General features: G+C 54.9%; 1 protein-coding gene across 1 annotated transcript; it reads left to right on the forward strand.

The window, feature by feature from the left end:
* On the forward strand, positions 1–27,612 carry N0V89_010414 (uncharacterized protein; the record flags this gene model as incomplete). The annotated part of the gene is made up of 3 exons (XM_056219158.1): positions 1–7,506; positions 7,578–25,934; positions 25,990–27,612. The coding sequence occupies 3 exons, from the start codon at positions 1–3 to the stop codon at positions 27,610–27,612; spliced, it is 27,486 nt and encodes a 9,161-aa protein (XP_056066285.1).

The following is a 27,612-nucleotide window of genomic DNA, read 5'->3' on the forward strand; positions in this document are numbered from 1 at the left end:
ATGTGGACCCGACGCTCTAGCAAAGGCGATGGCGCGAAGGACCGCGACGATGAGAAGCGCAAGAGGAGCGATTCATCGGCGACGCGTCGATCGAAAACCTCGGAGTCTGTCGTCTCTTCTGCTTCCACACGGAGACCCTCGGAACGCGATCCGCGACCGAGAGCGTCTGATAGTCCCGCATCGAGCTATGCTACCTTTGCGACGGCCAGGGACGACCGCGACCGCGACGACATGAGGTCCAACGCCGACCTGTACGAGAACCCGCGCGATAGCGACGAACCCAGACGACGTCGCCGGGACGATGATGAGCGCTCGACGATATCGCGCAGAGATCGCTCGCGGAGTAGGGACCGCGGCGACAAGAACCGGAAGAAGGACAAGGACGGACGCGAAAAGAAGAAGAAGAGCCGGTCCGAGGCTGGTGGTTCCCGGCCACAAGAGATTGTAGAGGCACCGCGAACAGGGGCCCGGTCTGTTGCCGGGCAGGTTGAGAGCGGAGAGTCTTCGCGATTCCCAGAACAGAACGGACAGTACACGATGTCCGGAGGACTGCCCGCTGGCACCCTGTCATCCCATGTACACAATCAGTTCCCTGGACAGGATCCGCAGCAGTATGCGACACCCTTTATGCCCCCCGGTCCTGTGCACACCGATTCGTTTGGAGAGGCGGCAGACTACTACGGCGACCAAGGACAGTCTGTCCAGCACCAGCCCGGAGTACGGATAGAGCGTCCTTCAGTTATCATACCACAGGACCAACAGCACTTGATCACAGGTTCTGCCCAAGCCAATCCGGTCGCGGATACCGGAGCGGGCGCAGCTGCCGAATTTTACGGCACTGCAAATGCTGAACCACAACGACCCTCGAAGCCGCCGCGGCCATCTTCTATGCCCGGCGCCTTTACTGACGACGAGCCTTTACCTGCGAAACCACCAAGACCTTCTTCTAAGCCCAACAAACCAGGTAAATTGAGCTCCGCCGCTACCTTAGCAGGCGCTGCTGGACTCGGATACGCCGTTGGCCACGAGTCCTCCACCTCTCACTCCCAGCAAACCACAACACACATAAACGGCGTCTCCGGTGGTTCCGCCTCTATGTACTACCAAGGCGAAAATCCATCCACGGCGGCGACGAACGGTAGCCATAATTATAATGGGACCAACTACAATGGGACCAGCAGCTACATTCCCACTTACACCGAAGCGATGGAAGGCATTCCCCCACCGAAACCTCCTAGGCCTGGAAAACCCGAGAAGCAGCCGTCCGGCTCATCCAATGCAGGGCTGTACACTGCAGGCGCCGCTGGACTTGCAGCGTACGGTCTAGCCCATCACAATTCACACAGCCACTCTCACACACACGATCACACTCACACACATTCCATGCCTGGAGGCTTTCCCGGAGAGCATTATGGCGTTTACGGCTCTTCTCCTAATGCTATGATGCAGCGACACGAACATCAGGGACCAGTCTCCAAATTCGCAGATTGGTGGAAGAATTATGATGATGTGCGAAAGATGGAAGAGTACACAGAGTACATTGGGGTCTGCAAGTACTGCTTTGATCCGCGATCTTCGCCCATGGATGCACCTCGTCAACATCACTACAATCGCCGGAAGCGTTCAGGCGAGCTACGCCCCTCTGGAATCAAAGAGAAGCATTCACGTTACGGCTTGCATGAGAAGGCTTCACGAACGTCATTGTCTGGCGACGAGAGGCGAGACAAGCGCAACAGCAACAGCAACAGCGCAGCTGGTTGGATTGCAGCAGGTTTGGGTGGAGTTGGTCTTGCGAAAGCTGGACAAGCACTTCTCAACCGCAACAACGACTTTGACGACACCTACAGCATCAAGTCTGGCCGTGATCCCCGTTCCCGAACGTCTCGTCGAAGCCGGAGCCGCTCACGAGAAAGCAAACACTACTCTTACGGCCGATCAGGGATCCGACACCGAAGCCCCTCGCAAGATCGCATATCGTTCATGTCTACTGGAATCACTGGCAATCGCAAGGATCATAAAGACCGCAAAGACTACAAGGTCGTTCGCCACCATGATTCGCACTCGCGGTCACGCTCACAGTCCAGGAGTCGCAAGCCTGGCATCCTGGGCGCTGCGCTTGGTGCTGGCCTGGCGGCGTCAGCTGTTGGTGCTTCGCGTAAGAAGCACGATAGCCGGAGTCGAAGTCGCTCTTCTTCGCCTGGAAACGTTGTCGTGCGGCGTCGAAGAGATAGTGGTGATCGTGAGCGAAGATATTCAAAGAATCAGCGCTTGAAGAGCAAGTCGTCCCGAAGTTCAGTTATCAGTAGCGGCGCTTCTTTTGTTGACGTTTCACGAACTCAACAAAACCAGGGAGGCTTTCTGGGCGGCTTCTTCGCTGCTCCTGCTCCCAAGGAGAAGTTCAAGGAAAAGCGCCGGAAAACCCACAGCCACTCTAAGAAGAAGAAAGGGTTCTTCAACTTTGGAAACGCATCGTCATCTTCTTCCGACTCTGACATTGCGTTTGGTGAAGGGTTTGTAAGGAGCAAGAAGCGTGCTGAGAAGCGTCCCTCGCGACGAAGTTCGGAGGAAAAGCTCAATGCCACTCTCCTCGGACTAGGCGCGACCGCCGCGGCAATTGCTGCTGCCAAGGCTGGACGTAACAAGGGTCGACATCGTCCTGAGGTTGTTGCCGTTCGCGAAAACAGGCATTCAACGCAAGGTAGGTATCGACGCCAATCCGGTGCTTCTCGCTATGGTGATTTGGATGCGGATGGCTGGGAGGATCTTCCAGATGACGGTACGTCTGATTCAGGAAGCATCAGCTCTGGTCTTGCCTTTGGCGACCATGACTTGTACAAGACTAAGAGCAGGGAGTCTCTGAACTCCAATGGTTCGGGTACCAGCAAGTGGGGTTGGCGATGGGGCAGCAAGAAGCAGAAGAAGCCTTCAACTGAAAGCTTGTACAATGCTAACGCCAACAACTCACTCATCGGTCCTGCAGTTGGTGCTGTAGCCGGAACAGCAATTGGCGCTGGGCTTCATCGACAAGACAGCAGCGCCAGCAGCATTCCTTCACTCCAATATGTGGTTCCCGTTCAGGCGCCCGCCGACCCCAATTCTTTCGATGCCAGACGCACAAGCTCTAGCGCCACGCCCCAACCGCTCATTCATTCTCAGATCGCTCCACTGAGCATCCAGCAGCCTCAGCCAATTCAAAAGGTACCTGGTTCCATCTACTCAACGCAAGCGCCACCTCAGCCTGGCTACGCCGCTCCCAGCGGGCCTCCAGTCTTTTCGCAACCTCCGTACCCTACTGCCTTCGATTCCCCGCAGCATCCAGCTCCGCCTCGCCGCGCCAATTCATCTCCAGTGCTGTCCTCTTCCTGGAAGCGTGATGCTGCCATCGCCGCTGCTGCTGGCGGACTCGCCGGCGCTGCGATCTCTTCTTTGAAGAACCCGGATCGCCCTCCTAGCTCTCAATCTAATGTGCGTTTTGGCTTCACCGAAGATCAAGCGCGCAAAGAGCGGGAGCGCATGAAGAGCCACGACGATGAAGAGGACGAGCGGCGCCGCCGCCTTGACGAAACAGAGCGCAGGGAAGAGGAACGCCGTAGGCGTGAGCTACAACGCCAACAAGAGGAGGCGAGAATCTATCGAGAGGCTGAGCAGGCGAAGCAAGAGGCTGAAATTGCTCGCCAGGAAGCCGAGCGCCGCCGCGAGCAAGAAGCAAATGAGCGCCGGGAACAGGAGGAACGCATTGCTCGCAGGGCCAGGGAGAAAGCCGAGGAGCAGGAGCGCCGTCAGCAAGAAAATCGTGCTGCTGAGCAACGCGAGCGCGAACTCAGGCTTGAAGAAGAGCAGAAGCGCCAGGAACGCATCGAACAAGAACGCCGGATGGAAGAGCAGCGAAAGCGCGATCGCGAACTGGAAGAAGAGCTTGAGCGGAAGCGCCGGGAACGTAAGCGCGACCTCGACTTCGAAGAGGAGCAAAAGCGACGAGAACGTCGAGAGGCGGATCGACGAGCCGCTGAGCAACGGGAGGCTGAGCAGCGTGAAGCTGATATCCAGCAAGACTTGGAACGCCGGCGGCGAGAGCGCGAGGCAGAAGAATACTCAAGCCGATATGAGAGTGACCGAGAGCGCCGCGCTCTTGAGCAGCAACGTACTGGCAGCTCTGTTGCTAGCGATGTTCGACGCAAAGAACAAGAGCTCGAAGAGCGGGAGCGGGACATTGTGCAGCCAGATGTCTGGAAGAAGCCTGCCGCTGCTGCTACGGCTGCTGTAGCTGCTGCTGCGATCACGAGCGCTGCCATCTCGTCTTCGAAACACGATGATCGCCGCAGCAAGAAGAATGAGCCGTCTTCAAGACGCGATGACCGCCGCACCAAGACGATCGAGCCACCTTTGGTCAAGACCATAGAGCCAGCGGCGGTTAAGACAATCGCACCAAGCAATGTTGCTGTGGACTACGCGGACGATGACATTTTCAACCCCGACATATTTAAGAGGAGCAGAGCTTCTCCAATCCGGGAACCTGGAAGCGCGCAAGAGGTTCTTCAAGAGTGGGAGGACCGATACACTTCCAAGCATGACCCGGTGTCGCAGGCAGACTTCTTCGCCCCGAAGGAACTGCTCAACAAGACTTCAGCTCCCGTGGCTAAGGTTGACCCGAACGAAGGAGCTCCTGATCTTCACATTTATCGAGCCCACGATGATCATGACTTCGGCCCGCCACGACGCCCGCCTTACCCTACTTCGTACTCGTTCACAGCGACCAAAGACGGCCGCGGACCAGTGAACGTGCCTTATCAGGTCCCTGAGCTTAATCTCATTCAGCCCACCCCTCCTGGAAGTCGGGCACCCACACCACGCACTGCGTCGATTCCTCCCTCGCCTGCTGTCGAGCCTGTGCCAGAGCCGAAGAAAGAAGAATCTAAGCAGGACGAAGCAAATCGGCGGGGCTCAAGGGTTAGCTGGGGCGCGAATCAGTTCCACAACTACGAAGTCCTTACGCCAGACTCTTATCGCGAGCAATTCGTCTCTGACCGTGATGTCGATCAGTATTCGAGACAATCTCAAGACGAAATCTACGTCGAAGCAGAATCTCCTCAGTCTGGAAAACAGTACACAGCGTACCGGCCGGAGGAGCCAAGACTTCCCGAACCTGAAGTGCCCGCCAGCACGCAGTATGTGCCTGACCAGGACAACGACGATTGGAGCGGTACCATGTCAAAGAAGGCTAGCAAGAAGGACAAGAAGAAGGCCAAAGCTGCCGCTGCCGCCGCAACCGCCACGGCAGCAGCAGTGACAGCTGCAGCACTCTCTTCACGGGACGATGATAGACAAGTTCTTCCACGGCACGACACTGACAACATGTCTATCATGACCGACCCTTTCGCTGATAAGTATGCTGCTTCTACTATATCTGCGGCTCCTTCGACTATGAGCACCTGGTCGACTCCGTTCTCCGAGTCCGCCTCTGATGTCACGGTCATCCCGGCCAAGCCCCAGGGTCCCATTGTGCGCGAGATCACTTCGGAGCCAGAGTCGATGCATATGCCAGGCAGTTTCGACGAATCTGCGCCAGCAACGGAAACGCCTATAGAAGACGAATGGACTGCTCCTAGCAAGAAGGATAAGAAAGGTAAGAAGAAGTCGAAGAGCACTGACAAGGACACCGTCGCGGACCCCCAACCACCCAGGACAATCGAACCGACATGGGGACCTGAGCCAGAGCCTGAAAGGAAGGTCGTAGCTGAGTCAGAGAGCAAGCTGAGCAAGAAGGACAAGAAGAAGAAAAAGTCGTCCATGAGCTATGACGACTACGACTACACTGATCCTCGAGACACGCCCATCACGGTCATCCCTGAACCTGAGCCTGTGATCGTTGATGAACGCAGGTCGGAACCGGGGATACCTGCAGAAGATGACTGGGCTGTTCCTGCTAAGCTAAGCAAGAAAGACAAGAAGAAGTCGAAAGGAGCTGCAGAGGAATTCTTCGGTCAGCCTTCGTCAAGCGCGATCAACAAACGCATAGTGCCTGAGCCTGAACCCGTCGTTGAACCGTTACGAGAGCCTGAGCCAGAGAAGCCAGCAGACGACGAGTGGACCACGTCTGCTAAGCTTAGCAAGAAGGACAAGAAGAAAGCTAAGAAGGCCTCTAAGAAAGGCAGCATCGACAACGTCGATGATAGTGATACCAGCCCACTTTCTACACCCATGGTTGAACGCGACCCAAGAGATGTTGGCTCGACTTTCACAGGTGGTGTCTCGCTGGATGACTCTCGAGGAAGCGGAAGCTCAAGCAGTGCGACCAATGCTGCCATGGCAGGTGGCTTCGCCACGCTTGTAGGCGCTGCCATGAAGCAAGATCAGGACCGAATTGCCTCAGACTTCGAACAGGCCCGGGAAAGCATGGAACAAGCACGGTCTCTCCCTAGCACGGCCTTCAATGACGTAGAAGAGCTGGGCGACGTCAAGACACCTAAGAAGAAGAAAAGGGTATCGAGTGGCAGGTGGTCTCCGACCATAGGCTCTCCACTACGCTCTGAGGTCCAATACGACGATTACGTCGGTTCTCTCGTTAGGCGTCCTAATTCAGACGCCGCTATCAGGGAGGCTCCAAAACAGGTTCCAACCGATCTCGGGCTGAGCCATGTCTTCCCTGCGACAGTCCGAGATGTCAAGGATTCTGGATATTTTGCACCAGACGATCCTGTTCAAGAAAAACCCGCCGATCGCGACTCAGACGAGTTCTTCTCGGCAGGCTCAGACGAGCAACAGTCGGCTAAAGACAAATCACCTCCATCTGACAAGTACTCTGATCGTGAGAAATCATCTCTCGTATCGCCACCTAAGAAGTACGATGATGATGATTTCGACCGCGAAGAGCGACACCACCGTGTCCGCCATGAGACTCGCTCTCGCTCCCAGAGCCGGAATCGTGGCTACGAGCTGGATAACGGTGATTCGCCAAGCAAACGAAGGCACCACCGTAGGCGCGAAACAGATGAACGTTCGGACGATTGGGACTCTCGATCGATGATTTCCGAAGCGCGATCGGAGGCCACGGGTGAACGGCGTCGCAAGCACAGACATCGTGAAAGCGACCGCACTCGCTCACCGGAAGAATATCGTCGCTCAGCTGCTAGATCTGAACCGGGAGATATCGAGGACGAGCGCAAATCTCACAGACGTCGATCAAAACGGGACGACGATGACAACATGTCTGTTATATCCTCGCCGGCACGCTACGATGAGGAGAAGACTTCGAAGAAGGATAAGGAAAAGAAGTCATCTGGGTTATTTGGTTTGTTTAGCAGGTCGAAGGAAAATCTGGCGGAGACCTCCAGCAAATCTTCTAAGTTGAGAGAGGACGAAGAAGACGGGGAGCGTAGGCGCCGCAGGAAGAAGCATAGGGAAGGCTCGGCATATGGCTCTGACGACGACGATGCGCGATCCACCATCTCGTCGTCCAGTCGCCGTGAGAAGTCGCGGAGGAGTCGCACTGACAGTTGGGACGAAAAGGTATAGCACACTTTCTACTCGTTGTACTATTCTCCATCATGTATTATAGACGTTAATATACTGGGTGTTAGGAACGCTCCTCCCGATCACGCAATGACGACGAAGACCAGGCTTTTTTAGACGATCGGGCAGTGGCAGCCACACCACTGCCCGCAGGTGAGACTGCCGCTCGCACTGAAGAACCGCAGGATAGTGGCATGCCTGGCGAGAACCCTGATCGTTCTCTTCCCGTCCTCGACACCGCATCCGCCTCCCACACAGAGGCGCGAGATGTCGAACCTCCTACTACACCTACATTCGATGACCCTCGCGAGTTCTTGACCAAGCTTACTGGCCTGCAACCGTGGCAGCTGGAAGCGTTTCCTGATGAGCTACCTCCACTACCCGTCAGCAGACCAACAAGCCCTCTGCTACAGACCCCGGAAGCATCAAGAAGCCCTCTCAACGAGCGAAGACTATCATCCACATCCGTGCCTATCCGCTTTCGCCGGCCTCCAGGGAGTCCGAGCACAACACGCGACGACCTTAAAGTGGACTTGAAGAACGCTTCCAGCCCTGGTACCTCGCCACTCCGACCACCAGGCCCTCGACATGCGAAGTCGCATTCCGGCGAGTTCGTCCACTCGCGCGAGTACAGACCGCTGTACCTCGTGGAGCGCAACCGCAAGTCTCCCGAGACTATTGAAGAGGTGCTTCCAGCTCTGCCTTCAAGTGGAAGCCCGTCGCGAGCATCGTCGACCAGCGGGACAGAAGACGAGTATCAGTCAGCCTACGAGTCGGCACACGGGTCATCACCCAGCGCCAGTGTCAGCGACGCTTTCGAAGATGCGTTCGCAGACCCGTTCAACTTTGCGGCGCCTTCTTACCATGCACCTGGACCTGAAGTGCAGCATCTCGAGCTTGCGGATCGCGAGATAGAGGAGTTGACAGAGTCGCAGCAGACTACGCCTAAGGCTTCGTCGTTCCCGGCTGGTGTGCTGGATTTCAGGAGGGATGAAGCGACGTTGCCGGCTGAGGATCTGTCTGCTAGGCTGGAGCAAATGCAGCATGGAGAGGCGAAGGGCCTCGGTTTGTCGATGGATGAGCCTGCTGTTCCGCTTGCTTCTTTATCGTCACGGGTGCCCGATCAATTCCCCGGACATGATAATGCCCGCTTTGCTACTCCTTTCATGCCTCAAGGTTTCCTGCCTGCTGCTCCTTTGGCCCCAAGCGCACCCATTGACGACGTGCACTCGCGAGATTTCTCTACATCTCGCAGCAGAGACCCTTCAGCATCCCAGACATCCTCACGTCTACAAGATGCTGCTCTCGGTGCCCTGGTGGGAGGTGCCGCCGCGGCCGTTCTCGGCCATCGCTCGCCAACACCTAAAGCATTCGAAGACGACTTTATGGGCGGCGAACCCGATCAGGACACCATCGACGCCCTCGCGACGGAGTCCGCACCAGCACCAGCACCTGAGCCGGAGGAGTCCAAGCGCCCCGCCCTCGTGCGCGCTCCTTCCTCCACCTCCAATAAAACCAAGAAAGGCAAAAAAGGCTCCAAAGGAAAGAGCATCGACTTGGGCACCGAACCACCCAAGGAACTCACCGCGGAAGCCTATGCCAAGATCCGTGAAGACGATGCTGCGGATGCGGTGGATGGGTGGTTCAGCGCGCCTGTGCAGGAGCCTAAAGTTGTTGAGGAGGAGAAACCTGCGGTGGTCGAGGTCAAGCAGCCAGAGCCTAGTCCGGAGCTGCTCAGGAGGGAGAGCAAAGGGAAGGGCAAGGCGAAGAAGAAGAAGGGCAAGAAGGGTAGTGTCTCTGAGGTGGAGACGCCCGCCGAGGAAACTTTCCACCCTGAACTGCCCGATGAAACCAAGAATGTCGAGGAGGCTGCTCTACCCAATTCGTCTAGGGACGCAGCTGAACTTTATCTCCCCAGCTCCTCGAAGGATGTACCGAAGCCACAAGACACAGGCTACGTTCCGGGCTCCTCCTCGTTTTTCATCCCTACCTTCAACGACAATGAAGACGCTTGGGACCGACCTCTCGGCGAAGACGACGCCACGCTCGTCGGCGAAGGCGCCGGTGTATCCCCCGAGATGCTGTCCAAGGAGTTCCGCCGCCAGAAACTGCTCGATCACACGGTGCCGCGGGGCAATGACGAGATCGCTGTGCAGCGCGCGGTTATCGGGTACGGCGATGATAGTCCGCTGGCGAAGGAAATGCTGGCTAGTAAGCTGGATCAATTCGAACAACCCCCTGTGCCGAAACAGAGCAGTACGCTGTCGCTTGTCGCGCCGACGAGTATTGCAATTGAGCCTATCGCGCACGAGCCCTCGCCCGAGCCCTCGCCCTCACCAACGACGACCGAAGCCGTTGAAGACGTCGTTTCTTCGTCTAAGAATAAGAAAGACAAGAAAAAGGGCAAAAAAGGGAAGCGCGGTAGCCAGATCATCGAAGCCGAGCCTGCTACACTTCCCTCCGAGCCAGAGACAAAGACAGATGCAGATACGATACTACCTGCTGCGTTGTCGACCGCCGAACTCGTCGAGCAGGACGTTCTCAAGCCCGCGTTCGAAGAGGTGCCCACTGCGGAAGAATCCAAACCTTCGTACGACGCAGGCGATGTATCGCAATACCTCGTTCCGTCATCCAGTTCTCCTTCACGCGCGACTACGCCCATCCCATCCACTCTCCCTTCCACACTCCAGGAGTCGAAAGAAGTTGCCGAACCCGCGACCGCAGCCACGGACAAGAAAGCTAAATCTAAGAAGAAGGAGTCATCGCCTGAAGCTACGCCCGGGTGGGGCAAGAGCTTGTTCGGGGCCCTGGGCTGGGGAAAGAAGAAGGCGACTGCTTCTGAGGCGAAGGGGGTGGCTAAGGTGATGCCTGCTGAGGAGGTTGTAGAGCCTAGGTTACCAGCCCCTGGCGTTGGGGAAAGGAGCGCTGGAGCACCTGAGGTAGCTGGGGGAGGTGTTGAACAGTCGAAATCTATCTCCGAGGTGTACGATGCTGGCGATGTGTCTCAGTATCTTGTCGCTGGTTCAGGGGATGCTACGCCTGAGCGCGTGGAGACGCCTAAGGTTGAGAGGGGGGTTCAAGAGAAGGCTGAAGATGTCATTTCGGAACCTGCGGTCGAGATATCCACAGGAGCTGCAGCCCAGTACCTTGTCGCTGGTTCAGGGGATGCTACGCCTGAGCGCGTGGAGACGCCTAAGGTTGAGAGGGGGATTCAAGAGAAGGCTGAAGATGTCGTTTCGGAACCTGCGGTCGAAAGGTCGATCCAAGAGAAGCCTGAAAAGCTTGTTTCGGGACCCGCGGTCGAACCATCCACCGAAGATGCAGCTCCGTTGGAAACCATGCCCGAACCTTCTACACCCATCGAAGGAGACGAGTTTAGACTGTCGAAGAAAGACAAGAAGAAGGCGAAAAAGGGGAAGGCTAAGCGCGGCAGTCTTGCGGTGTCTGAAGCGGCTGAGCCTGAGGCTGCTGTTGGCTTTTCTCCTGCGGAGGATGATAAGATTGTGGAGAAGAAGCTTGTAGAGAGCGACGAGGTGCCGGAGGAGCGCATATCGTTGGAAGAACCGACGTCTGCTGTACGTGCAGAGTCAGAAGCACCTTCCGAGCGCGTTGCCGATGGCTCGCGTACACTCGGCGTGAGCGAGGAAATGCAACCGACCACAGCATCCGCGCAAGACAGGCCAATTGAAATTGTCCCAACGCTTGCTGAAGCTGAAAGTCTTTCTAATGAAAAGCCCGCGGAAGAGCTACCCACCGCCATGGAGCAGCCAATCGAAGACGAATCGACACCTCTATCGAAGAAAGACAAGAAGAAGCGGAAGAAGAGCAAGTCGGTCAGCTTCGTTGACACGATCGAGCCTAGCACCGCGGACGTCTTCGAAGAACAGAAGGAGCAAGAAAGGTCCCAGGCTGAGCCTGAAGCTTCCCATCAAGGCATGCCCAGTGAGGAAGTCCCGGCTCCGATCGACACATCGGCTGAGGATGATGTCACTGCTCCTCTTTCTAAGAAAGACAAAAAGCGAAAGAAGAGCAAGTCGGTCAGCTTCGACGACACCATCGAGCCTAGCACTGCGGATGTTGCTGAAGAGCAGAAGGAGCTCGAGCCTGAAACTTCCTCTCAAGACAAGCCCAGCGAGGAAGACCTGGCTCCGGTCGAGACACCATCTGAGGATGATGTCACTGCTTCTCTTTCCAAGAAAGACAAGAAGAAGGAGAAGAAGGCTAAGAAGGTAGCCAAAGATGCTTCTGTCGGTGATGACGAGCCCTCTATAATCCCTCCGACTGCTGGGTCTGCGACCGAGACCGTCACTCCAATTTTCAGGGAGCAGCCTAGGGAGCTTGGCCTGCCTGCTGGGCCGTTGCAGGATGAGCGCGAAGTCCTTGCCACTGATCAATTCCTTGAGGGAGCTTCAACACCTATGCAAATCGAATCTGAAGTGCCCAGCGAAGACAAGCATCTCGACGCAGCCGCCACGCCGATTCAAGAGCAAACCGAGGATGAGGGGGCAGCGCCTCTTTCTAAGAAAGAGAAGAAGAAGAGCAAGAAGGGAAAGCAAACGGCTGCTGAGCCTATCGTCGCCGAAACGACCGAGGAGCAGAAAGACGATGATACGCTTGTCAAGGTGAATGTGCCAGAACCCGCTGCAACGGATCTTCCTGCGGACCAAGACAAGGCTGAGATAACTACCGAGCCTGCTCAGATCGAGCCTATTACGACTACAGAAGAGAAGCCAGCCGATGACTCTTCTATTCGAGCGGACCCTTCACGCGAAGAGATCTCCACATCTGTAGAAACGCCTGTTGAGGAAGAGTCGACAGCTCTCTTCAAGAAGGACAAGAAAAAGGCCAAGAAAGCAGGAAAACGTGGTTCTGTCATCGATGTTGAACCTAGCACTACAGAAACCGCAGAGACCAAGCTACCTGTGGAGCCGAGCCAAGTCGAATCTTCTACCGTCACTGAGGACAAGCCAGCGGAGGAACTGCCCAGGGCCACCGACACGCCAATAGAAGATGTTCCAATGCCCACGGAACCTTCTCTTGAGGAGGAGCCTACCGTGCCTCTGTCCAAGAAAGACAGGAAAAAGAAGAAGGGCAAGAAGGGCGAATCTGTTGACGCTGATCCTAGCACCACAGAGACCGTTGAAGAGGCAGACACTAAGCTCCCTGTGGAGCACGCCCAAGTTGAGCCTGCCATCACAGAGTCTCTCGATGAGCATAGGCCCGATGTCCCTTCTGAGACTGTATCAACTGAGCTAGCCGACTCCTCTAGAGATCAGCCACCTGAAGAGCTTCCTACCCCCGCAGAAATCCAGGTCGAGGACAAGGCACCGGAAGATTCTACTACACCCGGTGACACTCAAGTCGAAGACGAACCGACGACGCCTCTCTCCCAGAAAGCGAAAAAGAAGAAGGCGAAGAAGGGCAAATCAGTTGATATCGAGCCGGTTGCGACTTCCACTGCCATCGAGGAGCCCGGAGAAACCTCTAACGACCAACATGCTCCCTCCGCGGCGATTGAAGAGCAGAAACAACCTGACGTCACCGAAACATCTGCCATCGACTCGCAGGAGGCGTTAGAACCATCAGATCCCTCACCAATCGAGTCTAGCGTGCACGTGTCCGCCGCTGATCTAGACGCGCCCGTGCACAGCGAGCCTGTGGAGAAACCTGCAGAGGCTTTGGCACCCGTGGAAGACGATGAGTGGGCGATGCCTTCGAAGAAAGACAAGAAGAAGAAGGGCAAGAAGGCGAATGCGGATGATGTGCAGCCGGCTGTTCCTGCTTCTGATGTTGTCGAGAAGGAGCTTGAGCCGCTTGCTGAGTCGCAGACTTCTGTGGTCGAAAAGACCGTCGATGTTGCTTCAAGCGCAGCTGCTGAGGCTTTGCAGGAGCCCATCGCGACAGAGCAGGTTGCTGAACCTGCGACTCCTGAGCCTACACATGATCAAAGTAGTCGCGATGTCCCAGAGCTCACTGAGTCTGCTCCTGCCACAGCTACCGAGCCAACTGCTGATGAGAGTGTCACGGCTACTTCTTCGAAGAAAAGCAAAAAGAAGAAGGGTAAGAAAGGATCGATTACCCTGGATGTTGAGCCTAAGACACCTGCTACGCCGACCACGGAAGAGCCCACTATTGAGGAAAGCAAGGCACGTGAAGTTGCGGAGGAGGTATCGCAACCTTCGGATACCATCACACCCATCGAACAACACGATGTGAAGCCTTCGGACACCACTGAGGGTAACCCCCTCGTAGATGACAAGTCCGTGGCTGCTGCTGCGGAGCCTGCTCTGAACGACGTCCCTGTTGATCATAAGACCACACCTCAACCTTTCGAGCCGGTCGAGGACGAAGAGGCTGGATTGTCAAAGAGAGACAAGAAAAAGGCAAAGAAGGCGAAGGCTAGACAGTCAGGTACAGTCACACCTGTTGTACCTGAAACCGAGCTCGACGGTCGTGGAGTTGCTGCTGAAGACAATGTTGCTACACCCGTCGCGCATGTGGACGTTCAAGATGCTTTTCAAGAAATTCCCGCTGGGCCAAAGATAATTTCACAGGATGTCTCCACTGAGCCTGAAACTGAGACAGCCTCTTCAGAAGTCCCTGCTGTGACTGAGGTTCAGCCTCCGCTTGATGAGTCGAACGCCGAACAGGAACCTTCTGCATCGCTTTCGAAGAAGGACAAGAAGAAGGCTAAGAAGACGGCGATGAAGGGTCCCAGTGAGACGGAAACGTCGCCAGTGTCTACACCTAGTGAAAAGGTGCCACCGCCCGTTGAGCAGACCGTCTTCGACACAACGACTGTCTCTGAACCGCAAGACATCGCCCGGCCGGACGAATCTCTTCAGCGAGAAGCCACTAATCTTGAACAATCAGCTTCGGAATCCACTACACTCGAACAACCAGTTTCAGAACCCACCATCCTCGAGCAACCAGCTTCAGAAGTTCAGCCGGAAACACCTTCCGTTGAGCCAGAGACGGAGCAGAAGGAGGTTGAGGACGCCACTCTATCCAAGAAAGACAAGAAGAAAAAGAAGAAGAGCAAGAGCGTCTCTGTTGTCGAAAGCGAGGCCACGACTCCCACTCAAGAGGTTCCAGAGCCTGTACTGGAGGCGCAATCGTCCGAGCCTCAGACCGAATCACTTTCAGCCGAGCCCGCGCCAGCGAAGACTGAGAATGTGTTGGAAGAGAAGCCCGGGTTCCAGGCTGCGGAAACAGCCGTCCAAGAGCTTCCGAAGAGCGTCTGGGTCGACTACGTTCCCCCTCCAGCTCCAGCCAAAGAGACTGCTACGGCGAGAAAGAAGAGGCTGGCAAGGGAGAAGAAGGAGAAGGAAAAGTGGGAGGAGGAGCAACGCGAGCGGATTGCTCGTGAACAAAGGGAGTGGGCGGAAGCGGCTGAGAAGGCTCGTGCTGCTGAAGTGCCCAGTCAATCATCGCTCGAAGCCGCCGTTGAGGAAGTCAAGGAATCGCAAGTGGTGGAGCAGCCCGCTGGGCCTATATCTGAAGCAAATACCGTGGACCAAGCAGCACCTCTATCGCCAGCCGGTGATGAGGACAAAGACAAATCCTCCACTCCGACGTCCACTGTCGAAGAGCCAACTATCGAATCGATTCAAGAAGGGATTGAGGGAGCGCCGCTTTCGAAGAAAGATAAGAAGAAAGCTAAGAAAGTGAAGCGTGAGTCTGTCGTCGAAGACAGCGAGCCCTCAACCCCAACACTGCCCGAGGAGCAAGCCAAGGAAGTACCTTCGGACGACCAAGTCCCTGTGACACCACAACCAGAGACAGAAACCCGAGACGATCTTATAACGCCAGCTCTTGATATCGTGAGGGACGAAGCGACACCCTCTTCAACTTTGCCCGTAGACGAGACTCTCGAGACCGAACAGACGCCGATCGTGAATACCAAGGATGAGCCTGTTCGGGAAGATGTAGCTGCCGCACCACTGTCCAAGAAAGACAGGAAGAAGGCCAAGAAAGCAGGAAAACGTGGTTCTGTCATTGACAGCGAGCCCTCTACGACTCCCGGGACGCCGATCGAGGAAGCCAAAGACCCCCTCTTGGTCGATCCACTGCCGCCTCCAGATCCAGATCCGCCTGCCAACGAGACGCCTGCCCCCGAAACGCTCGCCCCCGAAGAGCCCAGTGCGCAACCTGAGCAAGTCGAACTCACTGCGCCACTCTCCAAGAAGGACAAGAAGAAGGCAAAGAAGGCGAAACGCGGATCACTCGTCCAAGAGGAGCCTGCCGAGTCGCAGGAACCCGATGCTTTTTTAGCGTCTGAGACGGGTGAGCGTCTCGTTGGTGATGCAGAGCGCCACGAAGGTGGGGCTGCAGACACCATACAAGCCGAGCAGGCTATTGGAAGGTTTTTGGAAGAACCGCTCGCTGAGGAACCTATGGTAGATACGTCGATCGAGGTGGAACAGGGACTGGGACCGGAAGCCATTCAGGCTGAGCCGATAAGCTCGACAACTGTCAAAGATCATGTGGCTGCGCCTGTGCTGGATGGGCTGAAGGAACATCCCGAGGAAAGTCCGATTGTTTCCGCACCAGATGACACTCAGGAATCTCCCGAAGATGAATGGGCGTTTACATCGACAAAGAAAGAGAAGAAGGGCAAGAAGGGGAAGAAGCGAGAGTCTATTGCTGAGGCTGCACCTGAGCCTCCGACCGAGACTGATGTCGCCCTGGCGCATATTCCTGCTTCTGAAACTCTGGTCAAGCCAACCCACGATGACCCCCGTCCTACGTCCGAAACAGTGGCCGAATCAATTGCTGAACCAAATCCCTTAAGCCTACTTGAGCCCGAAGTCCAAGCCATTGAAGGACTTGACAAGGATCTTCAAGTCGAGCCCTCCGAAGCCACCACGGCGCCGCCTGAGGAGGTCATCAACGATGAGTCGGAACTTGCGTCGTCTTCCAAGAAAAAGAAGAAGAAAGACAAGAAGGGCAAGCGCGCTTCGACCATCGAGGAGCTAACACCCGAACTTGCAACCGAGACTCCTTCGGATCAAGTCACCGAACAACAGATTGTCGAAGAGCCTTCTGCTACCGTTCCCGGTCTATCAGCAGCCATTCCCGTGGCAGAGGAGCGCGGCGAAGATCCGAAACCACACGAAGACGTACAAGTTGCTGAACCAATTGAATCCGACGTTGCCCAAACATCTCGCGATATCGTTCTGGAAATTAACAAAGATGACGAGGCACATGAGCCTAACGTGCCCGACCCAACTGAGCTTGCCCAACCTGAAGAGCCAGCAGTCGACGATAGAACGCCACCAGCTAGGCTTTCCAAAAAAGACAAGAAGAAAGCTAAGAAGAGCAAGGATCAATCTGGTACTGCTACTCCGGTACCTGAAGTCGTTACTGAGGTGCAGCCTGAGATTGTTGTGGAGTCAGCTGCTGTGCCTAGCGATCAAGTTCAGCCCGATGCTGCTGTGGAGACAACTCCCGTGGTTAGCGATGAACTTACGGCATCTGGCGATGTCTTGCAAGCAGACGATATGGCACTACCCAAAGACAAGCCTATCGAAGAGCAACCGTTTACCCTTGAAGAGTCAGCACCTGTGCAATCAGAAGAGCTTCTACTTTCGCACGTGACCGAGCCTACAGCACCGCAATTGGAGACGACGATTCCACCCCAGATTGACGACGTCCCTTCGGCCCTCGACGCGTCAAAGGAACCCCAGGAACCAGCTAAAGATGACTTTGCTAGACTTTCAAAGAAAGACAAGAAGAAGGCGAAGAAGTCGAAGGCTAGACAATCGGGTACAGCAACGCCAGTCACGGAAGATGTACCTGAGCCAACTGTTGAGGCCGAACAACCTGTCGCCACGATTGAGGACCAGCCCACTGTACCAACCGCCGAAGCGTCAGTGGATTTTGCCGTCGAACAGAAGGCCTCCGAAGTGCAGAGTGACGATGCTAGTAAAAATGCTGCACTTAAGGAATTGGTGGAACCAGAGTCCGCGCTTCTTGCCCCCGAACCCGAACAAACTGCCGAAACAGTTGCATTCCCTGAACCCGTACAACATTATGTCGATCCCTCTCCTGAACCTGAACGACCTGTGGAAGACGAGTCGGCTTCGATCTCAAAGAAGGCTAAGAAGAAGGCTAAAAAGGGCAAGGGCAAGCTTTCCGAACCCGCAACGCCCCTTGCCGAGGAACCTCCCCAGCTCGAAGCCGAAAAGAACGACCCAAGCTCGCGTACTGAGGCCTCGGCTGAGGAGCCACTCAGTGCTGCAACTAGTGCTAAGGTTGAGGAGACAAGGGAGCTCGTCCCTGAAGTTCCGCTTGAACAAGCGCCAGTGGAACCTATACGGGACATCGTTGAGAAGGACGTACCTGCCCCCGACTCTACAGAACAACGTCACCCTACTTCGACTGCGCCTGGAACCGAGGTACAGACTGAGGAAGAGTTGTCCGGATTGTCTAAGAAAGCTAAAAAGAAGGCGAAGAAGGGCAAGGGCAAGGTTTCGGAACCATCAACGCCTATCGTGGAAACCCCTCCGGAAGTCCAGGCTGAGGGGTCGAATGATGTCGTACCTGCAATTCAGGAGACTGTGGATGTTGTTTTTAGCAGTGAAGTTGCGCCTTTCCCTGAGACTGCAAAATCAAGCTCTGTGCCCGCAGGACAAGACGACAAGATGGCAGAACCCATCTCTCAACCTACACCCGAGCAGGGACAGGCCGCCATCGATGAACAGTCTCCTCTCCCAGCGAAGAAGGACAAGGAAGAGAAGAAGTCTAGCACATCATCGGTGGTTGATACCCCAGTGGAGGAGATTGCTAACGTTCTTGAAGAGCCCCACAAAGACATTGCGCCAGCTGATGTTCGGCCAGAGGTCCAAGACATTGCTACGCCTTCATTTGATACACCGGAATCTCGCGAAATTGCTGAGAATCTCAAGAGCGACGAGGCTCAAAATGTCGTCATGTCTGCCGCCAAGCAGGAAGAAGCTGACGTCGATGAGTGGGCTGCTCTACCTGCCAAGAAGAAAAAGGGCAAAAAGGGGAAGAAGTCGGGAACAGCGACACCTGTTACCGAGACGGATGCGGAACGTCAGCCCGAAGAACAGCTTGCCCCTGAACCAACTATCGAGGACACTGCGGTTGTCGACGTCGTTGAAGAGCCCGCACAGGATCTTTTGGTACAAGGACCAACAGTTGAGCAGCCCAGTGAAGCGTCACAGTCGATGGATGGAGTCGAATCCAAGGCCGAGCAGCTTCCAGAGCCGCAAACCGGGGAGCAGCCACGTGTTGAGCAGCCAATCGAAGAAGACAAAGATGCCAATGATGTTCAACCTGCCATGGAGCCCGTCGCGGAACCCGAAGATGACTGGGCAGCACCCGTCTCGAAAAAGAAGGCTAAGAAGAACAAGCGTAAAGCCTCTCTTGCTACTCCAATCACGGAAGAAGGGCCTCCACCGCCAATCGAGCCCGAATCTTCAGCACAACAAGACCTTACCTCACCGGTCATCGAAGAAGCACAGCCAACGCCAACCGAACCCGAATCTTTAAAGCAAGAGGATGTCGCCCAGAGGAAATTCGAAAATGTCATCGAACCAATTTCCTTACCTGGTGCAGAGCAAGACATACCGACAGTGGACACATCTTCTGCTCCTCCAGTCGAGGCTGATGATGAATGGGCTATCCTTGCTCCGAAGAAGAAGGGTAAGAAGGGCAAAGGCAAGAGATCCGAACCGCAAACCCCCGTCGCTGAGATGAACGAGCCTGTTCTTGAGCCCGTTGACACCACTCGCGAAGTCCCCGCAGAGCTTCATCCCATCGAAGCCGACAAGGATATCGAGCTATCGCCAGCAGAGACGCCTCCTGAGCCAGTGCAGGTAGATCCGATAGAGACAGTGGAAATTGAGAAGCCTGTACTGGAGCGCAAGCTCAGCAAGAAGGAGAAAAAGGCTATGAAGAAAGCTGGAGGTTTCACTCCAGACGATGAACCTGTCGCTGAAGGCGCAGCTCCACAGGAGCAGTCACTTCCAGAGCCCTTGTCTACCCATGACAGTGCCGACCGATCTGCAGGTCCTATTATCGATATTCCTGCCGTTGAACCTCGGATTGAAGAAGCGCCGACACTCCTTAAAGATCAGTCCCTGTCAGACACTTTACCTGCGCCTGAAGCCCAGTCTCCAACCGTCGATAATGTAGCAGAGTCTATCAAACAACCCAGCGACTCTCTGCCGAAGGATGAGGAGGTGGACGACGAATGGTCCAATTTTGCACCGAAGAAGGGTAAGAAAGGGAAGAAAAACAAGAAGGCTAAGGATATTGAAGAGGTCGAGTCACAGATCCATGATCCAGTCGACCTGCCCAAGGAAAGTGTGAGGGAGCCCACCATCATTTCCGATGACCAGAAGGAATCGTTCGACTTCCCCATCATATCACAGCCTTCAGACAACAACCGTGAGCTCGCGGATGACCCGATTGCGAAGTCCAATCTTGGCAAAACCGCACCTCAGCTGTCGACAGAACCTGCCCAAGAAGGCCTTCACCAGCCTGCAACTGAGGCTGAAACTTCTCGTGAGGCGCCAACTACCACACTCGAGAGAGCCCCAGAACCCATGGAGCCTGTTGTCGATGATGAATGGGCACCCATTAGTCGCAAAGCTTCCAAGAAGGACAAGAAGAAGGGGAAGAAAGCCAAAGACACAACTTCTGAGGAAGTCCAGGCTATTATCGAGCCGATCATTCCTGCTACCGTAGAACCTGAACAGCAGACCGAATCGCCTTCCGCCATCGAGCCTGAACCGCAGCTCGAAAAGGCTGTTGAGATATTGCCCACCGAACCGGCTACGGAGCAAGTAGATCTAACCGAGGATGCACCGAAGGAGGAGCAAGACGATGATTGGGCCCTTTCTTCCAAGAAGTCAAAGAAAGATAAGAAGAAGGGAAAGAAGAGCAAATCTACTTCAGAAGCAGCCACGCCTATCATTGAGAAGGAATTCGAGCTACTTCCCGAGCCTGTGGCTGCAGATGCTCTTACCACTTCAACCGACGAAGAGCTCAAACGTGACGAACAACTTCCTTCCTCCGAGCAGCCAATAAGCGAAACGCTTCCTGAGCCTCTTGCTCCACGTATTCCCGAGGATGTGTCTGCTACGAGCGCAATCGAGCAATTCACTATCGATAGCCAAACATCCACTACTCAAAAACCTCCACTTGAGCCGTCTACTACTGATATCGGTGTCCCAACAGACCAAGCTGAAGCGGCCCAACTCTCACCTTCGCTTCAAGCAGTCCTGGATGAACTTACTGACTTCAAACAACGTTCTGAAGCCCTTGATCGACAATTGACGGAGGATGACGCTCCTGAACCTTCCGCTTCGAAACCTCCATCAATGTTCGACGTGGTTAGTAAGCTCAGCAAGAAAGACAAGAAGAAGGCCAAGAAAGGCAAGGCCGCTGCATCTGAACTGTCCGAACCTGTTACACCAGCCGAGCCCGAAGTCGTCATGGAGGCCAAGGACATCGCTCCTGAGCCCGTTTTCGAAGAGGAAGTACCACCACTGTCGCGCAAGCAGAGCAAGAAGGACAAGAAGAAAGCCAAGGGTGCCGCTCTTAGCTGGGATGAGCCCACTGAAGAGAGCACCTCAGCCTCGGCTTCCGAACATGTGGATACAATCAGCGAGCAGCCGGCCGAGCAGATTGAGCAACATGACGCCCCTCAGGGGGCCGCCCTATCGATGCCTTCTGTCGCTGCAGAAACCGACGTGACTCCTCCAGTGGAACAAGACGCCAAATCCATCGAAGCTCCTGCTCTGTCGCGCAAACTCAGCAAGAAAGACAAGAAGAAAGCGAAGCAGGCAGCTGCTGTGTGGGAAGAACCGAGCGAAGAGATCCCTGAGTCCATGCCTGCCTTCGAGAAGAACGATGTTATTACGCAGGACCCAGAGCCAGCTGAAGTTCCAGAAGTCAAGATGACGGAGGAACCATCGCCGGTGCAAGAGGAAGTAGGCGAAGCATCTCCCCTGACACGTGAGCTTAGCAAGAAGGATAAGAAGAAGGCGAAGCAGCAAGCTGTGCTATGGGATGAGCCGAACATTGAAGCGGAAGATCTTGCAACTGCGACCGAGGATCACAACGTTTCCACAGTGGAGCCTGGAGCCATTATCACCGATACAAATGTCCATACAGATGAAGTCCTACCTGAAAGTGTTGAAGAGGTTGAAGAGCCCAAAGAAGATGCCGCGCCACATTCCCGCAAGCTCAGCAAGAAGGAGAAGAAGAAGACCAAAACTGCAGCGCTGACTTGGGATGAACCTGTGCTTGAATCCCCGGAGTCTGCGGCCATGATCGACACTCGCGATGTCCAGCCAGTATCAACGGACCCGCAACAGCCAATTACCGGACAACAGAAATTTTCTGCCACGCAAGAGAACGAACCAGCCGAACCTGCAGTAGTCCTGTCTGAGCGAACCGTAGAGCCGGATAGTGATCTCATTACGCCTCGCGAGCCCGAAACATTGTCGTCGGTCGCACCTCCACCTGCTAGCGATGAATCGAATGTTACGCCTTCGGTTGAAGATGAACCAGCTGTTGCTCCCGCTCTGACCCGCAAACAGAGCAAGAAAGACAAGAAAAGGAAGGGCAAAGAGGCCGCATTCGAGCCTTCTGAACCTGCCACGCCAGTCGAGAAGCCGGCCGCTGCAGCCAAATCTGAGGAGCCAATACCAGCAGAAGTTGATGACTTCGCAGTCCCTTTGAGCAAGAAAGATAAGAAGAAGGGCAAGAAGAAGGCTTCTGCTTACGATAAAAATGAACCTACTACCTCCGAAGATCTGCATGTTGTGCAAGACGATAAGACTGTCGACTCGTCGATCTATGTCCAAGACGCTGATAGGGCCGAACCTACGCAAGAGCTTCCCACTGAGCCGGTGTCCCACTTCCCAACGACACCACACCGATCCATCCCTCTTGCCGATTATGAACACCAAGTACCTGAACCCAGTAACGTCGAAAACGTCGCATATCAAAGCCAGGGGCAGATGTCCGCTGCACTTGACGACTCATCGAAACTACCTGAACCTGAAGCCGAGGACGAGTGGGCACTTCCATCCAAGAAGAACAGGAAAGAGAAGCGCAAGTCAAAGAAGGTGGGAGCTGCTTTTGATGCTGAGCCAACGCAAGTCATTCAGCCAGTTTCTGAGGCGATCAACGCACCAGCGATCGAAGCAAATCCCACCGTGAACCTCCCCGAAACGACATCTTCCAGAGACGGCGGTGTCCCTGCACCTGTCCCTACTTCCACAATGGATCTATCAGAGCCGTCAATTTCCCCGAAGGCATCGAAGAAGAACAAGAAACATAAGCTTGCTGCCATGTTCGAGCCAGCTACACCCGAGGAGGTTGAAGCGTCTAAAGCTGGAGCGTCCAAGGCTGAACATCCGAAGGTCGAGGAAGAAATCGTCCGTGACATCCCTGAAATTATCTCCGAGAGCGTCCAGGTAGAGCGATCTGATGCACCGCAATCGTTTCCAGAACAACCACGCGCGAAGTCTCCGGAACACAACATCGACTTCGCCGCTACAGTCGCGGCAGGGTTAAAGGAGTCTGGCTTCGATACTGACCTAGTGCTCAACGATCCATTGTTCCATCGATCGACTTCAGCTCAGGGAACCCGCGACATCGCGCCTGACGATGACATAGCGGCTGCGCGCGATGGAGCCAGCAAGTCCAGGTTCGGCACTCTGGGTCGTTCACCTTCTCCAACATCTCCCAAGGCCAAAATACCCTTGGAGAAGAAGGACCCTCAACCTATAATGGCAGTCGCTTCCACAAGTGCCCCAACGTTCGATCCCATGGACATCCTCAACGATCCGACCTTTGCCCAACGCAAGTCCCCACCTGGTGTACTCGAAGAGGCCGATCCCGATGAGCTTTGGTCATCTGGAAAGAAAGGGAAGAAGGTGAAGGGCAAGAAGAAGCGAACTTCCTTGGCACAAGACGATAACGGTTCTCCGGCTGTTGAGGCTCCAGTGATTGAGGCTCCCACGGCTGTGCCTTTCGCTGTTGAGACTCCAGCTGAGCCGATCGTCAAGGAAGTTTCACATACACCATCTGGCCCATTCGTGACAGAGCCGACTGAAGCGACACACGTCAATGTTGACGAACGCCAACATGACCGACCCTTACCTGAAGCTACCTTGGAGACGACAGATGACTTCTGGGACGAGCAGCCGAGGAAGAAGGGCAAGAAAGGCAGAGCGACATCGAAGCGAACTAGTACTATAGAGTCAGTCCATGAGTCCGGGACAACGTCAGGTGCAATCACTCCGTTTGAGGAGGACTTCGAGCAACAGCAAGCAGTTGAGAAAGACGCAAGGGAGCTAGAGAAGGCTGTAGAGGAGGATGAATGGGCATTGGAGAAGGGAATAGGCAAGAAGGGCAAACAGGGAAAAAAGAGCAAGGCCTCAGCGGCAGTGGTGGCAGCAGCCGGTGCAGCAGCTCTTGCTGCGGCCTCTAACAAGGAAGAGGGGAAGAATAAGAAGAGAGAAGAAATGGAGCTTCCTCCTACGTTTGATCAGGTTCCAAAGTCTTTGAGTGGTGTCGAGCCGGAGGAGTATCCATTCCCTGTCTTGCCAACATTAGAGGAACATACACGCTCCAGCATCCAGGAAAAGAACGCGAAGGAGGTGGAGGTAGAGGATGAGTGGGCACAGCCAGTCAAGAAGGAAAAGAAAAGCAAGAAATCGAGAAGGAAACAAGAGAAGGAAGAGGAGGTCGATGTCTTTGCGAGATCGCTGGATGATACGACTGACAATGACCGACACGTGTCACGAGGAGATGCCTCTGATCCGCGTTCGGTCGATCTGTCGCTCAAGCAGGAAGGTGCAAGATACGCATCTCACCATCACAAGCGCCGAGAACACCCTGTACCTCCGGAAGCAGAGCCAGATGAGAAGCGTGTACATCTTTCAGGACCATCTCAGCACGATCTCTCACTTCCTGAAGACCCGATATCCTTGAACTCAACGCGCACACAAGACCTTGCACATCCAAGTACAGAACGATCAACTCCGGATATTGCAGCGCATGCTACAGGAATTCGAGGTCACTCACCTGTCATTGAACCTACCTGGTCATTTGGTGATGTACGCGACAGCGGAGTACACGTGGCAGACTCCCCCACAGCAACGAGCGCCCCGCAGCTGCCCACACACTCCGACATCCGCGATAGCGGCTACCATGATGCGGCTTTCGAGACACCCAGGAAGTCGAAGAATTCAATCCCGTCAATTGAAGAGGATGGCCGCAACAAGAAGCGACGTTCAAAGGAACCAGAGACGCCCCGACCTGTAGAGAGTCACGACGAGATGCGATCGCCGAGCCCATCGCTACCGGAGCTTCCGTCTCTCGCAGCAGTATCATCACCCAATGCCGTTGACTCTGCAACCCGGGAGCGATCTTCGTATCTCTTCGATTCCTCGCCTTCAACTCGTCAATATGGAGAGTCTCCACCCACCGCATCGAAGTCCCGCTTGGATAACGTTGCTACCATTGGAGCCGCTGCGATCGGTGCAACAGCTGTTGCAGCCGCAGCATCTGCCCGAAGTGCCCACGATTCGCCTCGGCGCGAGAAGCATGCGCCCTCGGAATCGCACAGGAAGCATTCCTCGCCTGAAAAGGAAGTCAAGCAGAAGGAGCCCTACAAATCAATCTTTGGCGATCCAACCGAAAAGAAACCGGAGCAAGTCCGAAAGTTGTCGACGCCCTCCAACAAGCACATGCGTACACCAAGCAGTATTCTCGACCCTATCAAGGAGGCCAGTCCAGACGAGTCACCTTTACAGAAGAAGCACGCTCGAAAGGTATCGGATGCCGGTTTGCCTGATCGAGAAGTCAAGTCAGCTCGACGAAGCCAGAGTCCTAAGCCTTTCTCTGAGCGTATGAAGTCACCACCACCAGTCACACCGACCCCCACGAGCCGCAAGAGGGCCCCTTCGAAAATCGACACTTCACCACCTCTACAGAGGAAGGGATCACCATGGCAGCAAGTTCATGAGAGTGTCGATCGTACAATGACACTGAGTCCCGCCCGCCGACTTCCACACGATCAGTCTCCATCAACCACTGATCCAATCAAAGTACGGATAGCAGAGCAGCGCTCGCCAAGTGTGTTCAGCGATCGTTCCGTCAACATGAGAAGTCCAAACGACCGCCCACTCAGTGCACTCAGCAATCGATCAACAAGTTCTCTGCGAAGGATTGACAGGAGCAGATCAGGTGACCTTCGATCTGCAGCCAAGATTGGCGAGGCCCGTGCTCATGACGCTAAGTCGCAACCCAATCTCGCAGGCATCGCACTCGCTGCCGGAGCAACCGCAGCCGTCGCCGCGGGTATCGCAAGCTCTAGTTACAATCCAGTGAAAGGCGAGGGCAAGGCTCGTGCCGAAATGCCCGATGTCTACGTAAGTTCAATTCTCTGTCGCGACAATGTTCAGACGATAGCTAACAAAGTTGTAGGAGGCATGGGGTGAGGCCCAAGGCTCGCCAATGTCACCGACACGGCCGCCCAGCGTGCGCAAGCGACAAAGCATCCAAATCATGGATCTACAGTCGCAACTTGATAACCTCGCGGCCCAGAACAGATCGCTCGAAGAGGCCAGACTCAAGGCTGAAGAGACGCTTCAGCACGCCTCCCAGCAGCGTGATGTTGACCAGCAAGTTGTCTCCGAGGCTGTAGAAGCACGTGATCGTGAACTGCACCAGAAGGACATCGACATTGGACAGCTCAGGGATACCTTATTGCGCCTTCAACAAGAGATTGCTAGACTTACTGAGCTCAACAACCAGCTCACGGATGCCAATCGCAACCTTACCAAGGACGCCAACGCGCGATATGCGCAACTTCAATCTGAAGGTCAACTTATACAGGATCAATGGCAGCAATCCACCAGAGAGCTCGAGCAGTTGCGAGCTCAGCACGACCAGCTCACTAGTGGAATGCAAGCTGCAATAGCTGCAGAAATTGGACTTGCCATCGACGAACGCAATGCTGAAATCAATCGTCTGAACACTGAGCTCAAAGGCGCTCAAGAACAAATCAAGAAGCTGCAAAAGCAAATACTGGAGACAAAGCAGCCAAACGAAAGCTTCCTCACGGTACGCGATGAGGACTACTTTGACAGTGCATGCCAACAGCTTTGTCAACACGTTCAGCAATGGGTGTTGCGCTTTTCCAAATTCTCAGACACTCGTGCTTGTCGCTTGTCATCTGAAGTTACTGCAGACACCAGGCTGGATGCCTCAACCCGACAAAAGATCGACACCCGCTTGGACAACGCCATCCTCGATGGTTCGGATGTCGACATGCTACTCGCAGATCGCGTGAAACGACGAGACGTATTCATGTCGGTGGTCATGACCATGATTTGGGAGTACGTCTTCACCAGGTATCTTTTCGGCATGGACCGAGAACAACGACAGAAGCTCAAATCGCTGGAGAAGACTTTATCCGAAGTCGGGCCTACACGCGCCGTGGCTCAATGGCGCGCCATCACCCTCACATTGCTCTCGAAGCGCGAGCCATTTGTCCAACAACGCGCACAGGACACAGAAGCTGTCGTGCACGAGATCTACAGCACACTCTCGACCCTTCTTCCACCCCCGTCGCATCTGCAACGCCAGATTCAGGAATCCCTGCGCAACGTCATGCGCCTTGCTGTATCGCTTTCCATCGAGATGCGCACCCAGCGCGCAGAATACATCATGCTGCCTCCCCTGCAGCCTGAATACGACACCAACGGCGACCTGGTCGCTAAAGTAACCTTCAACGCGTCCCTCATGAACGAGCGCTCGGGACAAGAAACTTCGAACGACGAATTGGAAGCGCGCAAAGCAGTTGTCAAAATTGTGCTGTTCCCCTTGGTGGTGAAGAAAGGGGATGACTTTGGAGAGGGAGACGATGAAATCGTTGTGTGCCCTGCGCAGGTGCTTGTTGCGCGGCCCAACAATAAGAAGGTGGTGAGGGTAATGAGCGGAGCGATGAGTGTGGATAGTCGGAAGAGGAGCGCGATTAGTCTTGCGCCGACGAGCGTTGCGCCTGAGAGCTCGATTATGGATTTGGATATGAGCAATGCAATTTAG

Source organism: Didymosphaeria variabile, assembly GCF_027946475.1.
Source record: "Didymosphaeria variabile strain IMI 356815 chromosome Unknown scaffold_8, whole genome shotgun sequence".
Taxonomy (NCBI): Eukaryota; Fungi; Ascomycota; class Dothideomycetes; order Pleosporales; family Didymosphaeriaceae; genus Didymosphaeria; species Didymosphaeria variabile.